Source organism: Cucumis sativus, chromosome 6 (genome assembly GCF_000004075.3).
Source record: "Cucumis sativus cultivar 9930 chromosome 6, Cucumber_9930_V3, whole genome shotgun sequence".
NCBI classification, from domain to species: Eukaryota; Viridiplantae; Streptophyta; class Magnoliopsida; order Cucurbitales; family Cucurbitaceae; genus Cucumis; species Cucumis sativus.
Genome location: NC_026660.2, coordinates 29,514,415 through 29,527,119, shown reverse-complemented (window position 1 = coordinate 29,527,119; position 12,705 = coordinate 29,514,415). Strand labels below are relative to the sequence as shown.

Below are 12,705 nucleotides of genomic sequence, written 5' to 3'. Positions count from 1 at the left end.
AGTCAAGCATTAGCTTGGGGCTCCCCCATTTTGTTTTAAATCAAACGAAAACGAAGCTGGGGATTCAAATCCAAAGTCACTATTCATTCATCTTCCCCAATCAAAAGCCCATTTATATATACTCTCATCCAATTTTAAGCATTATTGTAACTTTATTTTAGTTAGTTTAATTTTATAAAGAATGAGAATTAAATTGTTGCAAAGAAAATCTAGGGAAAAACATAAATGAAAACTAATAAAATAAAATGGGGAAGCGACCATGGAAATTATTGGTCACATTTCCACCAATTTGTGATGGACCTATTTTTTCAAAGTATGAGACTAAAGTGTAGGCCAATTGTGATCAAATGAAAATTGCAAATTGATTGATATTAATAATAAACGGACCCCATAACGTTTGAAACCAAACCATTTATTTTGACACTCATTCATAAAGAACCTTCCCTCTCTTTTCATATTCTTTTTTTTTTATTATTTCAACATGTTTCGCTTTCATACATATTATATTACATGAAGAATATTGTTATTTATAGAAAAACATTTTTTTAAAAAATACTATCCATATATTCTTTAGTCCAAAATAAAAAAAGATCCCAACAAAAATGTAAAAAAGATCCCAACAAAAAATGTTGAGTCAAATTGGAGAAAGGGTAGGAAGTTTGTAGTACCGTACTGCCTCAATTTTCGGACGTGTCGATACTATTAAACATACTTTTCGCCCCTCAAATTTGAATTTTATTTAAAGTGCACATCATGCATTCTTTGTTATTTGAACTTAATTATGACATTATACAATACATTAAAGGTAAAAAAACAAATACCTTCATCCGATTCTTATAGGTTATTAGCTCTTTCGTAACTCTCCCATTAATTTTCTTGCACAAGATTTACCTATATAGTAAATAAATTAAAAAGAATTCATAACTCAATGATATGCTATTATTCATTTATTTTTGTTTTGACCTTTTCTCAAATAATTTACATTAATTCCGATTGAAATGTGAACGTCATGCCTTAAATTTCAATATGAGTACTTATTTTGAATTTTAGTATGAGACTTAAGAGATTATAGAATTTTTTTAAATTTATTGATTCTATTAGGATGATTTGTACTATTTTTATTTATAATTTTAAATACATTTTATTTTTTTTGTTTTTGTTTTTCTTCTTCTTAATTTAAATAAAGTCAATAGTGAAAACAACTCTCAAAGACTAGAAGTCATATTTAGCCAAGTAAATATAACTAATTTTGCAAATTTCTAATAATTTATACATATATATTTTCATGTGCAATTAAAACCAAAACGCTCTTACACCTCTCCGATTCATTCAATCATGGGCTCCGACGATGAAGATCATCATCATCTCCGGAAGTTCGGAACCCGCCACAAGATTATGGTCTCTGCTATTTTCAGTCTTTTCATCGTCGTTATTGTCATTCTTTTCCTCCATTTTTACCTCCGATATCTCCAAAGGCGCCGAAGACAGTCCAGATTAATCAGTCTCGAACAGCAGATTTCACGAGCCGAACGCCAAATTCACACCGCATCGGCTACGGCGGCGATGCCGCCTAAGGCGGGGCTAGACCCTGTTCTTATAGCCAGAGTTCTGCCGGAATCAATCTTCATGCAAGCTGATCATCGGGGCGAAGTCGTAGAGTGCTCGATTTGCTTGAGCAACATCGAAGAGAAAGCCACAGTTAGGATTCTCCCAAATTGCAAGCATATATTCCACGTGGAGTGTATCGATATGTGGCTTTTTTCAAATACAACCTGCCCTGTCTGCCGGACGGCGGTGGAGCCAATAGTTATAGCGGCTACAGAGCATGGGGAGGTTCCGACGGCTCCGCCGTTGGTGGAGGAGCACTCGGGGTCTAGGTTTAGTTCGTTTAGAAGGACACTGAGCAGAGAGCGGTCTCAGACAGTTCATGCGACGGCTCCGCCGTTGACGGAGGAGCAACAGAGCTCTCGACTGAGCTCTTTTAGAAGAATGATGAGTAGAGACAGAGAGAGATCGTTTAGGGTTCACAGTTGTGGAGAAGCATCAGTTCGATCTGGAGACTTAGAGAGGCAATGATTTTAATTTTTCTATCTACTTTTCTTCAATTGCTTTCTAATTTATCTGCCGTGTGTACATATAAATTTTATCAAAAATCATCAGTGGCTCTGTTTTTTGTTTTTGGTTATTTCAATATGGTTTTGGAGATTTAAATAATTATATAACATAGGTTTGATCATTACAAACAATTTCAATATGAAATTGAGTTATACTCATTTCATGTGGATTCACATATCCAATTTACGATAGATATTGACTTGTATGGTTGTTGATAAGATTATATTTGCATTTTGAAGTAGGGAAAATGGTCTCTAAATAGTTTGGTTGGTGTATTAGTTGTGAAGATTAGTTAAAGAAATATAATTATGTATAAAAGAGTATGTAGAGAGATTATGAGGTGAAATCGAAATCAAATAATCTCTAGAGGAAGTTGTTAATTTAAACGTGGAGGTTGAAGATTTTTCAAAGCCGTGTAAGAACTTAATTAAATTACATACTTTATTGAATTACATCTCTGGTAGATATGAAAAGGGTTTGAATCTTTCCAAGTTTGATTTTAACAATAAGAGTTTGGTCAAAACTGACGTATGAATATATTTCACCTGCTCAATATTTGAATCCAGTTTCATTCTCTCTTTTTTTTTTAATTATTGTTATTCGTGTTCTTAGTGTGGTTGGTAATTTTCTTGTTCATGAACCAACCAACCAGACTAGGAGAAGATGTAGACATTAAATGGTAAAATATTGGTAAAGAAAATCCCCAATACTAATATTACTAATAATAATATCGTTTAATTTTCACCCTTGCCATTTATATTTAATATATAGTAATGATAATTTTTTTAAAAAAAATGTAGAACTTATTGTTAAAATAATCAGATAATATTTTAACATGATGATGCCGATTCACTTCTTCCGATGTGGTATTGCTTTTTGAAAAAATCATTGCATGGGTATGGTGTTGAGTCTACCTCATTTTAGTATCTATTTTAACACAGAATATAAGAGCAAGCAAGACTACTTGTTTTGCTTTTCATTCTTGAGTTGTGTAATTATAACACTTGTGGTACCTCCTCCTAACACTTGGAAGTGCAACTTTGATGCATGAGATTTTTGAGGTTTTTCCTTAAGACGTGTTTCTTCACGAAACATACCAATTTTCATTAGACTTCAACCCACTTGTGGGCTATGGGCCTCAATGGAAGAAACCCTCAACCCAACGTTTATAATATTGTACAAAAGCATAAACAATAGCCACGCGTTTGTAACATTCAAGAAAATAAAACCTCGAGCTACTGTATTAAGTTTGAAAATAAGAGCATTTTGTGGACATGATTTTTTCTCTCTAGAAGGTGACATGACTCGTTTCAATGGGTTAATGATAATTGACATATAGAAGGGTTCAAACTTTTATAATACAAACAATAATAATAAAGAAATAAAACAGTGTATGGAAAATTTAATGCATTGAATAATGAAGAGAAGACGTAAGACAACACACATGTTTATCACCATAGGCCTGATGCCTTGCCCAAGTTTAACGTGGAAATATCCATTTTTTATCTTTTAAATGGAAAGCATGGTCGTTGGAACTTTTGTTGAGTGTTCTTTTCTTTATTTATTCGAATTACCATTGATATAAAGGAGTCTTAATCTGCGGGAGGAAAAGAGAAGAGAGAAGGAAGAGGAAATAGAATAGAATAGAATCTAAATAGAGGAAAATAAATATTTGAATATAACCATAAACATCCTAATGTTAAAGTGAGTTGTCATTAAAATACATTGAAAGTCAGCAAATATAGTAATAACAGTAACATCCACATTTAAAGAGTGTCTAATTACTCATCTCGCTGTTTCTGTCGCTAAATCGGGAAGGAATGATGATCCAGAGCCTGAAACCAAATCTAATGTTTTTCTTTTACAATCTCCTAATAAGACTTAAATCTCGTTAGCATTTTACACCATGAATCTGCAATCTCTTCAGAATTATGAACTCAATATCAAAACTTCTTCAGCAGATGAACTTGTTTCTTCCACTCATGCCCTCCTCTTCTATTATCTATTATTTCTTCTCCACGTGAATCTCCAATGTTTTCCATCTTTTTAGTTATGAAAATAAAACTTTAACGGAAACCTCTTCCTCTTCCTCTTCCCCGTCCACCCCAACCTCTTCCTCGCCCACCTCTCATCCCTCCTCCACGTCCACCATAAGATAACCCTTCCAATGCCCTATTAACAAGCTGATTTTGTAAACCACCAGATCCACGACCTTTCTTTGATGGCATGTTGTTCGATCCATTAGCTGCAATAGCAGGCCGTTTTCCCCTGTAAAGAGTCGCGTTTTATTTTTGTAAGGCAGATGTCCCTCTTTTTTCTTTTTTAATGAAACACTATCGAAAATAAAACAAATATAGGAAGCTTTTCGTCCAAAGGTCACTCATGTCAAGACTCTTTAAAAACATACATCGAGGACCAAATAGTTAAAATCTACTCATCCAAGGAACAGAGAATCTAGAGAAGGAAAGACAATAACCGACCGAAGGGCCTAAATTACTAGTTTAACTTACCCAGCTGCAGAAGTGGTAGTGGGCACTTGAGTTTTTGTTACTTCCTTCCAAGATAGGTTGATGCTGTTATCCCCAATAAATGTGGGTGCCTTTGCGTGCAAGGGCTGAAAATTAAAAATAAAGATTAACTAAGGTGAATGAAATATTGAAATGACTACAACAATGTTACGAAGCTTGCTACATCCTCACCTTTCCCATCGCTAAAATATTGTTGCAGGTCCGCAAGCCAGTTTTGGCATTTTGCTGTTGGGTTTTCTACAAAATTAAAAACGGACAGTGATCACATGCTAGCAAAGCTACGTGAAAGACCATGGGTTTAATGAGAGGAGACTCACAATGTTACTTTTTGCTTCATCTGACTTGGCTGCTGCCATCGCCTTGTTGTGTTCATCCATCCCTTGAGTTAACTTCTTAATAGTAGCTCTAGTTAAATCCTCGACATTAGTTAACCTGTTGGGTCAGAAATTTTATCAACCATCAATCCAGATGGAAAGAATAGATTGCGTGAGGGGGAGATTCAGCAAGGCTTTCAAGAGGAAAAAGACAGAAAATTGAAAATGAGACATCTACTGACGGACCACTCAATGAAAAAACAATCAGATCAATAAATGAAACCAAAGGAGAAAAGAGGATTAAAATGATTATGTCCAGTTTCAGATAACTTAAAAAACAATATTCATGAGATTCTGCATGGATGAAATGTGGCTCATAATGGCATAATCAACTCAACCCATAACTAAAAACAATAAATAAAAGAGTCCATCGCTGGAGTTGCAAATTCATTTGAAAAGCTACTAATTTTTAGAACATCACAATCTAGAAAGGCTTGCAAGAGGGATGAGTTTTCCATGAATGGAGAAAGTAGAATTGCACAAACGGAAAAAAAAGGATGGTTACATGAAAAAGAAATTGGTGAAGAATAAAGAGATAAAAAGAAAATTTTGAAGGTTAGACACTAACTAGATTAGATTAGTCCCTTCGAGGACCAATGATAATATTTATCACAGTGATCCGTCTCATAAACAAGCGGAGAAAGGATATCTTCAATTCTATTTTTCTGGAGTAAAAAAAACAAAATTTAACCAAAAATTACAAACTACTTAAAGAAAGAATACCTTTCCGTAAAATCCTTGTAATTATCCGAGAAGTCCTCACCCAATCTATCTGAAGGCTGGCCAGTAACAATCTTGTAACCACATAAGCTATTTGTGGCATTGGGGACCTATAGTGTGAATATTGCATATGTGATAAGAATGTCACACCAAGGACTCGCATAAGATTCTACCACCATAATTGGTTGCTAGTATAAGGACAAAGATTACTGCTTTTCTACTACAAAAAGAGAATAGCTAACCTTGTGAGCCAAATGATGAAACGTGTATAGTAGGCACTCAACATAAGTAAAGTTCATCTCTTCTCCTGTCTTTCTCCCAGGCATATACTTCTGTGAATAATATGGTGCAAGGCTTTTAAGCAAAATAAGCAAGATATTTGTTTAACTAACTGATATTTGACAAGAATATAGAAATTAATAGTCCAAGATTCTTCCAAATAGCATAAACTAACTCTTGCAGACAGACATATCTCATAAATATATGTAGAATAGTGTTTAAAAATTTCAAAAACCTGACCAGACCAACCCTGATACGGGTTGGGTTGGGTTTGGTTAGTAAATCTTCCGTGCCGGTCAACTTACATGCTTTGTTGTTTTCTTCTCTGGGTTTCTAGTTTGAGGTCTTGAATCTAATGCAAAGTTGAATAGTAATGTGGACCTGATACAGTAATGATTGTGATTCTTGATGGGTTCATGGTCCAAATCCTGCCCCTTTTTGCTAATTTTTTCTTTTGAGGATTTTGGATGCTTATTTACTTTTTTATTTTATATTAGGGTTTTAGAGTGTCTTCATTCCTATTTTGTTCTATGGGCCAATTTTCAAGTTTTGGTTTCTCATCTTAGTGGGATTTGCTGTCGCTTTTCTTAGGGGTTCATTCATTCTTCAACATTGGAGGTGACCATGGGTGATTGCTAAAATTATTCAATCTTGCATCTGAGTGGCATTTGGTGGATGATATGAGCTAAAGATATTGCTAGTGCAATTCGTGAGAGAGATTGTGGGGATGTGGGTGAACAAAACATTTTTCTTGTGAAGGCCTGAGGATCCAATGGTTGGGTTGCCCTCACTAATTGAATTGGTCGGGTTGGGGAATTGATCACTCAAAAATTTAAGGTTGATCCAAAATATACCCCAAACCCAACTCAATCCATGTACACCCCTTTATATAGGATAAGAGGCAGGTCAATGGTAAAATCTAGTGGACGAAAAGAACTTGAACAACTTAAGGATTGCATAAGTGCTCACGGTAGCCACAATGTATAACAGGATAATACTAGAAAAAATTGTTTGCCAAACATTGATATCTTGTAAATATGGAACTTGGAACATGGAACCTCACAAAAGACCAAACATAATACTTTCACTTACTCATAAAGCAAAACACTCTTTGGGTCTTTTTCTATAGAGATGCTTTGCCAAACATTGATATCTATCCTCTCCACACATGCCCAGATCTCCTATACAAACATTATTTAAAAGTTAAAACAGATGGGAGTGTGGGGAGTTACCTTCAATAGCTGAACAACTGAAGGAAGGAATTGACGGGAATCTTGAGGCGTGGTATATGGTGAAAATTCTGCAAGGGCTTTAAGTAAATCCAGCTTGCGTTCCTCAGGCAGCTGAAAAGCAGAAAGGAAAAGGAACTAGGACGTTAAGGCCTGCTTCACAATAATTTTATTTTTAGCTCACTGTTTTTTAAATTTATGGTTGTTTCCTCCCAATGTCTTTATAATGATTTTATTTTTCACATATCTTAAAGAGACATTTTATTTCCGTGTCAAATTCTAAGGGAAAAAACGATTTCTTAAAAGCTATTTTTTAATTTTCAAAACTAGTGTTTGGCTTTCAAAAACATGAATGCAAAGTAAATATGTAGTGTTTATAAGCTCAATTTTCAAAAACCAAACAGTATTCAGCAAGGGCTTAAATTTTTGGCCTAGGATATTGACACAAATTTTAGACATCAACTTCAGAGCAAGGATTATGATTTTGCATTGTGAAGATTTCTTATACATCAGAAGGAACCCATTCACTCGGAATAAGTCATCTTCAAATTGTTCTACTTTTCATTTAAAAATAGGTAATTCAAAAAATAAATAGGAAAATTTTATGCATATTCTTAAATTCTTGGTGCCTTTGTTAAAAAATAAAATCCTTAGCCCCCTAGGATATCAGCATCTATAATTCTCCTCACAAGGATAACAACGGAAAAGTTATATTTCAAAGACTATTTCCTCAGTAATTTATCCCTCGTGTATTTTCTTTTATCTCTAAACCAACAACCATGTTAAAGTCTCATGCAGTATAATAAAAAAGACGGCAGCTTCACATATACCAAATGCCCAGGGGAATTCAATAATAATAATTAGAAGAAAAAAAACCAGGGTAATAAATACACACACACAGTACATGCCATCTCACTTCCCTTAAAGAGTACGACATTTTTTGGGGAGAAAAGAAAGGTTTATGTGGAACACAAGGGATTAAAATGTTAGTTAGGAAACTCTTTCATGCTGGCAAAAGAAAATCATGTAACAATGTGAAACGTATGCATGCATGTTGCCATGATCAATATCAACAGGAAAAGGTCGAGTTTTAAGCATGAAATATAAATGTCAAGTCAGCCTGTTTAACGTTTTTGACATGGTCACCGAATTCAAAGATTATGTGCAGATGCAAACATAATGAGAAAGAACAACAAGTTCTTATCTCAGCTTCAGTCAGACCCTAGAGTAACAGAGTAAGGTGACCACGGAACTAATATCCACCTTTTATGACATTGACATGCATTTCTTTTAAACTACGAGCAGCCTAACCAACATATTCACACCTCAAGACAACCAACTAAACCTACTCATAGGATTTTAAATCTGAGGAAGGTGACCACGGAACTAATTTCTTTTAAGCCCATTGATTTTTAAGACTTTACTAACTATAATGCATTGTGGTTATCATTTGCTAATTAAGAAACTCATTCCAAATTTAGTAACATGAGGAAGGAGCCTTAAAATACAATGTGATTGCCTAATAGATCAGGGCTGAAACTTAGATCATTTATCTAACTATAAAGAACCTTTAGTTTGGTTTTCAAGAAAAAAAAAAAAGAAATAGAGAAATTATTATTACCTTCTCAAAAACTGGAATAACATGTTTGTTCAAGTAGCTGAGGAACTTGCAACTTGAGGCACCTCTCTGTGTATGAGCATGGAATGTAAGCAGTCTCACAAAAATATTTGAAACGTGGTAAAATTATTACTCACTTATATACAAGGTAAAATGTACGTACCACAACAAAAGGGATAGCCATAAAAAGACATGATATCAACCTGTCAATATGATCTGCATCTGAAACCTGCATAAAAACCTCATTCAATGGAATGTAACTAAAAGAAACAATAGTAGAAATGACAGGCAGCTTGATAAGGGTCTATCACAAAGAGTTGAAATAATAGTAGAAATGGAAAAGGAATGGAGGAAATTATGTTTGGCAGTCAATATCAAAAAGAAAACTTTTGATACTAACTCAGTGACGTTATAGTGCAAGATAATAATTTAACTCAGACAGAGATATCACAAATATTCTAGCATGTCCAAAGCATTCACAAGACAGACGTCGTGTTTCTCTTCCTCTACCTATATTCCTTTTCATATAGAACTTTATTTCTCATCCCAGGCCTAAAAGCAACTAATCTAATTAATAGTGCTGTGCAGTAGACTTATAGTTGTGAAACTTTTACACTACTCTCAATCTGTCATAAAGCTATTCGATAGACAGCTAAGTACTGAAGAACCCCACCCTCAACTGGCAAATGAAGAATCACACTGTTCTTCAAGTTTCAAAAGAAAATACTGTTCAAACTAAACTATTTCACCTCCACTTTGGTATCAAAGCCATCTGTTTTTCAATCTGAACAAAATAAAGCCAAACATCACTGTATACATATAGTGTGCGACTGTATGTTGTAGTCTAGGCACAATTCCTCTCAACATGAAAATTCCTACCAGAATGTTTAAACATAAGATGGAAAACATAAATACTGCCACATTCCTCAAATAGAGTAATTACATAACAAAGGAATCAATATAAACAAAAAATTAATAACAAAATAAACCAATGTAGTAAGCAATCATGAGAGCTAGAAGGATTTCACTATAAAGTGATACATGATTGAAATGTAATGAAATAGAACACATAAATGTATATCCATTTGCACTACTATAAGTTATGTTAGGAAATATCATTTGCAAATGTGAAAATATTATCATAATTTATAAGCAACAGATACTCACATTAAACTGAGCATCTAAATCCGCTTGCCCTTCAATGATTCCAATAAGCTCTTTCAATCGCTCTGGTGGGGCTTTCTCTCCAAATATACTCAAGCTTTTCAAGAAGTCCATAAACATTCTAAATTCGGCTCCAGTCACATCTTCCAAACTCTGAAATAAGCTGAATAACGTTACTTGCTCATCCTCTACTAGAGCAATAAAATTAAACCTGAGTTGTACAACTCAGAATAGATTAATAGCCAAAGGGGAAAAAAGTTTTAGATAGATTAAGATGTAAATATTTTCATAAAATTACCTTTTTTATCAAATCTGTTATGTGTCTTTCCATTTCCTCTTGGGGCTTCAAGATTTCAGATTTGATGGGAAAAACCTACAGGTATAAACGGAAGAACAAGATCCACATCCACCTACTGGTAAGTTGTACCAACAAATAACAAATATTAACTGCAAAGGGCATTGCTCGTATCTCCTTCTCACCTTCTCTCTGATAAAGCTTAAGACCTTCTCACGAATAACTTCATCTGTAGTTGGTTCATCAACGCTTCCAATGTGCTTAAACAAGGCTGACAATGAAGCTGCAACATCGCACAGATGATGAGGCTGTTAAAAATTAGTAACAGAAATGTTCCTCATTTGAATAGGAATGGCAGGCAAATACATTTATGAAACAAAAGAAACATGGGCACTTTATACATGATTATTTTAAAACTTTCATAACGAGGGAGCTTCACAAAACTCCAATCCAAAAAGGAAACAGAAATGCAAAGGACCTCATTAATTTCCTTTTTTAGTTCAAGGGGGTGGGCATTCAAAACTATAACATTGGATATAATATAATGACATAACTAGTTGAGTTATGTGCAAGTTTAAACTGTATACGTATCTACATGTACTCTAGGAAAACAATGGACATCATATCGTAATATTTAGAATCTACCTTTAACATCCTGCCTCAAGAGAGCCATTAGAGCTTTATGAACAGCATCACGCTCCACAAATTCCTCTGAAGCATTGCAGGTAATTAAAATCAGTTTTTTAATTATATAAGAGTATAGTAATCTGTAACATCTTTTAGAAAGTGAACAATAATTAACCCGATGCTAGAATTTGAACAAGAATGTCAACAATTTTGCCAATATTTTCTGGCGTATCCTTGCAGAAAAGAGGAAGTCCTCGAATTGCCTGAACTCGTATCTGCATAGTCATAACTCATATATAAACAGAAGAAACATTACAAATAAAACGTAGAAAAAACAACTAAAAAATGTATAAAAAAAAATAATTCCGATGAGAGCAAATAAGTGCCCTAGAAACGCCCGATTATCAATCAACCAGGCAATTATAGAAATTATATGCTACTACATCCCATCTTTCTATAACCTCCTTTTACAAAGTCAGTCAGCTATACAGGATAAGTAAAATGGATTGTAAAGTCCGAAATATACGAACCGCAAGCTCTTCTTCTTCAATCAGATCAATATGGGCGTCGATTGCAGGACCAGAAAGGCTGGGGAAGAACTTGAAGAACCTAGGAATGAGTTGAGCGGCCAATTGCTTGGCTTTCGTACTCGTTTTAGCTGCGTCTATTATGCCTTGATAGTCCTTTACATTCTAAAACAACAACCAACAAAGTTAATCCCAAAATCAAAACCCGCGACCACATAAAAAAAAATCTGTAAAAGAAGGAAAAGGATAGAGGGGAGAGTGAAAATGAGGATGAAACCTGAGACTTGTCCTCCGCCTCATTGAGACGCTCGCCGAACTCATAGAGCTTCTCGATGTGCTGGGCATCTTCAGAAAGCTCAGTCATTGGTGCTAATTTGGGAATTGAAAGTGCAATTGTAGAAGAATGAAAAATGGCAGCAAGAGGAATAGGGAGAAAGTGTAGAGTTGCAGAAACGGGGAACTGAAAATACGAGGAGAAGCCTGTGGAAGAAGAAGAAGTAGCGAGGGAGCTTCAAAGGGGTAGTGAAAGAGTTCGACTCAGGGTTTTGAAGGGTTGAGAACTAAGGCAGTGAAAGGGGCTGTCAGTTTCTATTAAGATCGCGTCCAACACATATTGATCTCCTTCATACCTGCAGTTTTCGAAACGACGGCGTCTTACCCAAAACGCACCGTTTCACTTTCAAGTGATCGACCGCGGTTTGGGTCTCTCCAGAAATAACGATCGCATTAATTAAAAAAAAAATCTTTATTTTGCTCTCTTCCCTCTTACTTTTTATTTTAAGAAATCCTTTTTTTAGATAATTTTAAAGAATTCCTTTTGCTATTTAATTATACATTTTATTTGTATTATGGAAAGAAATAACGTGGTAAAACAAATTGTATGGCAGTAATTTTCCTTATCTTAGGGTTTAGAAAATTAAATCCTTTCTTATATTACGTTATACTTGGATTGACCAATAATATTACTTTACCAATATATGTTCTATGACTTCACCTTCAAATGTTGAAAGATGGAACAATTATTCTAAATAGAAAGTATTTACAAAATATGGTAAGATTTTAGAACCTTTGATTTACTTTTTAACATATTTAAAAATGTCCAATACAACAAGAAGATAACAAACAATAGCCAAAATTAAATTGGAAAGAGAGATTTTCACTCTTATCATTTCTAGTTCCCTTCTTCAAGTAAATGAAAAGTTTCGTCATTGATTTTAATATTCAATGCG

The 12,705-nt window shown here is 34.4% G+C and overlaps 2 protein-coding genes across 2 annotated transcripts; one reads left to right on the top strand and one right to left on the bottom strand.

Moving 5' to 3' along the window:
- Positions 1–1,264: 1,264 nt before the first annotated feature.
- Positions 1,265–2,254, top strand: LOC101218357 (E3 ubiquitin-protein ligase ATL41). The gene has a single exon (XM_004134626.3). It carries the CDS (start codon positions 1,336–1,338, stop codon positions 2,074–2,076), a length of 741 nt encoding a protein of 246 aa, XP_004134674.1. The 5' UTR covers positions 1,265–1,335; the 3' UTR covers positions 2,077–2,254.
- A 1,507-nt stretch (positions 2,255–3,761) lies between these two features.
- Positions 3,762–12,080, bottom strand: LOC101218117 (apoptosis inhibitor 5-like protein API5). Its single transcript, XM_011659933.2, has 16 exons — positions 11,754–12,080; positions 11,480–11,641; positions 11,125–11,224; positions 10,968–11,033; positions 10,508–10,605; positions 10,326–10,400; positions 10,031–10,180; positions 9,027–9,092; positions 8,867–8,932; positions 7,249–7,359; positions 5,980–6,069; positions 5,741–5,847; positions 4,961–5,075; positions 4,815–4,880; positions 4,626–4,729; positions 3,762–4,383 (listed from the first exon to the last, which is right to left on the bottom strand). The coding sequence occupies exons 1-16, from the start codon at positions 11,838–11,840 to the stop codon at positions 4,182–4,184; spliced, it is 1,665 nt and encodes a 554-aa protein (XP_011658235.1). The 5' UTR covers positions 11,841–12,080; the 3' UTR covers positions 3,762–4,181.
- Between the last annotated feature and the right edge of the window lie 625 nt (positions 12,081–12,705).